This window comes from Sphaeroforma arctica, assembly GCF_001186125.1.
Source record: "Sphaeroforma arctica JP610 unplaced genomic scaffold supercont1.4468, whole genome shotgun sequence".
Classification (NCBI taxonomy): domain Eukaryota; class Ichthyosporea; order Ichthyophonida; genus Sphaeroforma; species Sphaeroforma arctica.
In genome coordinates this window covers 1-2,458 of record NW_014036090.1, presented here as the reverse complement: position 1 = coordinate 2,458, position 2,458 = coordinate 1, and the positions used below count along the sequence as shown (strand labels likewise).

Below are 2,458 nucleotides of genomic sequence, written 5' to 3'. Positions count from 1 at the left end.
ACACACAACTGTTTACTATGAACTCACCGTGCCATCGGTATTCGGTCCGTAGAAAGCACTGCGGGCGAATACAACGCCACTTTTGAAGTCGAGAGACGAACACAGAGCCCAAAGATCATTTTTCGAGAAGAAGGCATGTTTCTCCTGTATATTTGCGACTGATAGTTGAGAAATCCGAACAAAAATATATACTACAAAGAGTACCAGCCAAGGATAGGAGAGCAGAGCTGCTATTGGAGTCAAGAAACAAACAAACATAAGGCTCGCTGATCATTCTTAGATAAGCAGGAATGGCTCTCCAATCACAAAACGAAACAGAATGCGAAAGTTGCACTTAAGAATTGGGGAGTTTTAGGGGTAAGCCCAATATTGTCGCGTATGATTGAATTTGAAGCTTCGAAGAAAACAATGCATATTGAGCGCGTTTGTTGGATGTATTAATTTATCTGAGGGACTACAATCTAAGTGTGCTGTTTATGCGCGACGATTACAGTCGACACTACCAAGATGGCCTTTATAGGGGCGATACAACGAACTTTGGTTCTCACGATCGGAGCGTACACCAGGTATTCTCGGAATAGATATTGGGGTTTGTGCGCGGGCCTATCTCACAACAGCTGTATTTAGTACATACGGTTGCTACTAGTTTCGAGGCGCAGTGTTTTATCAACATACTGAAGCGCTGGTGCTACCTCATAAAAGGCAAATAAACACAACTCACCTTACGATTGATCGTCAGGTCCACCAGGGTGCTGATAGCCGCCTCCTTGCCCTTGTTGTACCAGCGTTTCTTCTGGTTCGACTTGGTCACAGTGCAAGCCACAAACACCATAGTATGGCATTTTCTGAACATTGCCTCAATCGTCGCAGCATCTTTTGGTTGCTGCCGGTGAGCGGTTGTGGTACCGGACGGATTGTTTCCAGTGGCTGTGGTGTTGCCAGACATAACTCCGGTACTGTCGCTCGCATCTTCCCACTGCATTGCAATCAGAAGTGTGTTTCGGCACCAACGTATAGGTCGAATCGGTGTACAGCTACGTTTTATTTGTCTTTGCAATTGATGCGAAGAAATAAACAATCAGACTGAAATTTTTGATCGGCGATGAGATATGGTGACATAGACTTAGCATACACTAAGGAAGCACACAGGCTGCCGATTACCCGACATCACTCTGGAATATGCGTTTCGCATAACCGCTAAAACCTCACAAACACATACAGGACGTGCGCAAAAGTATGTTCCGTGTAGTCGCGTGTTCCACTGCTGATGAGATATGACAGTGCACGATTATGCCATCGGATTATGCTATAAGAAGTGTCATGGCGGGTATGTCACACGCAACCATAGCATAGGCATTCGCTATGGTAGCTTGTTCCGATGTGAAAATATAATATTCATAAATAAGGTATGTATCCCTGTGCCTGTATATCATCTTGCAGCACAGACATGACAAAAACCATGCCTTACACACCACCTTAACGAAATGGCACTCAGACGTTAACGATATAGTATGCTGGTCTGCGTCTGTGAAGCATATATCATACAAGAGACTTCCAACCTTTGCCGTAGCCACCATACCTTGAAGAAATTACACTTGAGCTCTCTGGGCTGGGCACAGTGCCAAAATGATCGTCCCTGATTCTTGCCTTCTTTCTTCACGACTGAGCTCGAGGCCTACACACATGTGGTGATCAATATTTGGGCGGTTTTGCACGTAAAGAACATTTGGTGGGCTTGTATTGCATACACAGACCCTTTTATATAGCTACGTCCGTGCATATGTGTTTACATTCAGGAAATTTACGGTTGAACCGGTTGCAGGCCTTGACGATCGCACGTAGATGAAGCCATGGGGTAGTGCCTAAATACTATTCCATCAACGCTATGTGCTCGAGTAATGGGAGTCACCGTCAGCATACAAACACCCAATGCCCTACGCATTCACTGTAGCTTCGACGATGCACCTTCTCTAAATGCGCGTCCAAGTCTATCTGCGTGAGCACCATAGGTTAAGGTATAAGCTAGCTCGATAACACAATACACACGAGTGCATTGCAGGCATACTACCTTGCCGTGTTGACAGCTTGGCGCGTTCGGATCGTGCTTCAAGCCCCTCACAGCACTCGTGGGATCGTACAGAGAACAGTCCATTTGCGACAGAGCCTTCCGTTGTATATAAGGTATTGTAAACCATGTGGGTGTATACTATATATTAGGCGGTATTGCACACGATGTGTTGTAAATTATGTGGATCTTATATTAGGTGGGTGGTGTTGTCCAATTTGTGGGCGGTCCAATATATAATAGGTGGTGATACAAGAGAGTCGATAGAGTTCAGCGACGTGCGGCACTTGATGTATTTGCACTCGTGTAGGTATCTGTGCGTATGATGCTAGCTGCTGTTGTGAGTAGCGAACGAGAACGCTGCACTATACTGTTCACAGATATATATATATA

The 2,458-nt window shown here is 45.2% G+C and overlaps 1 protein-coding gene across 1 annotated transcript; it reads right to left on the bottom strand.

Annotated features, from left to right (window-relative positions):
* Positions 1–27: 27 nt before the first annotated feature.
* On the bottom strand, positions 28–2,167 carry SARC_14329 (hypothetical protein; the record flags this gene model as incomplete). The annotated part of the gene is made up of 4 exons (XM_014291541.1): positions 28–144; positions 722–976; positions 1,580–1,675; positions 2,069–2,167. Coding segments are annotated over 4 exons (567 nt in total), but the record flags the coding sequence as incomplete, so codon positions are not given.
* Positions 2,168–2,458: the final 291 nt, after the last annotated feature.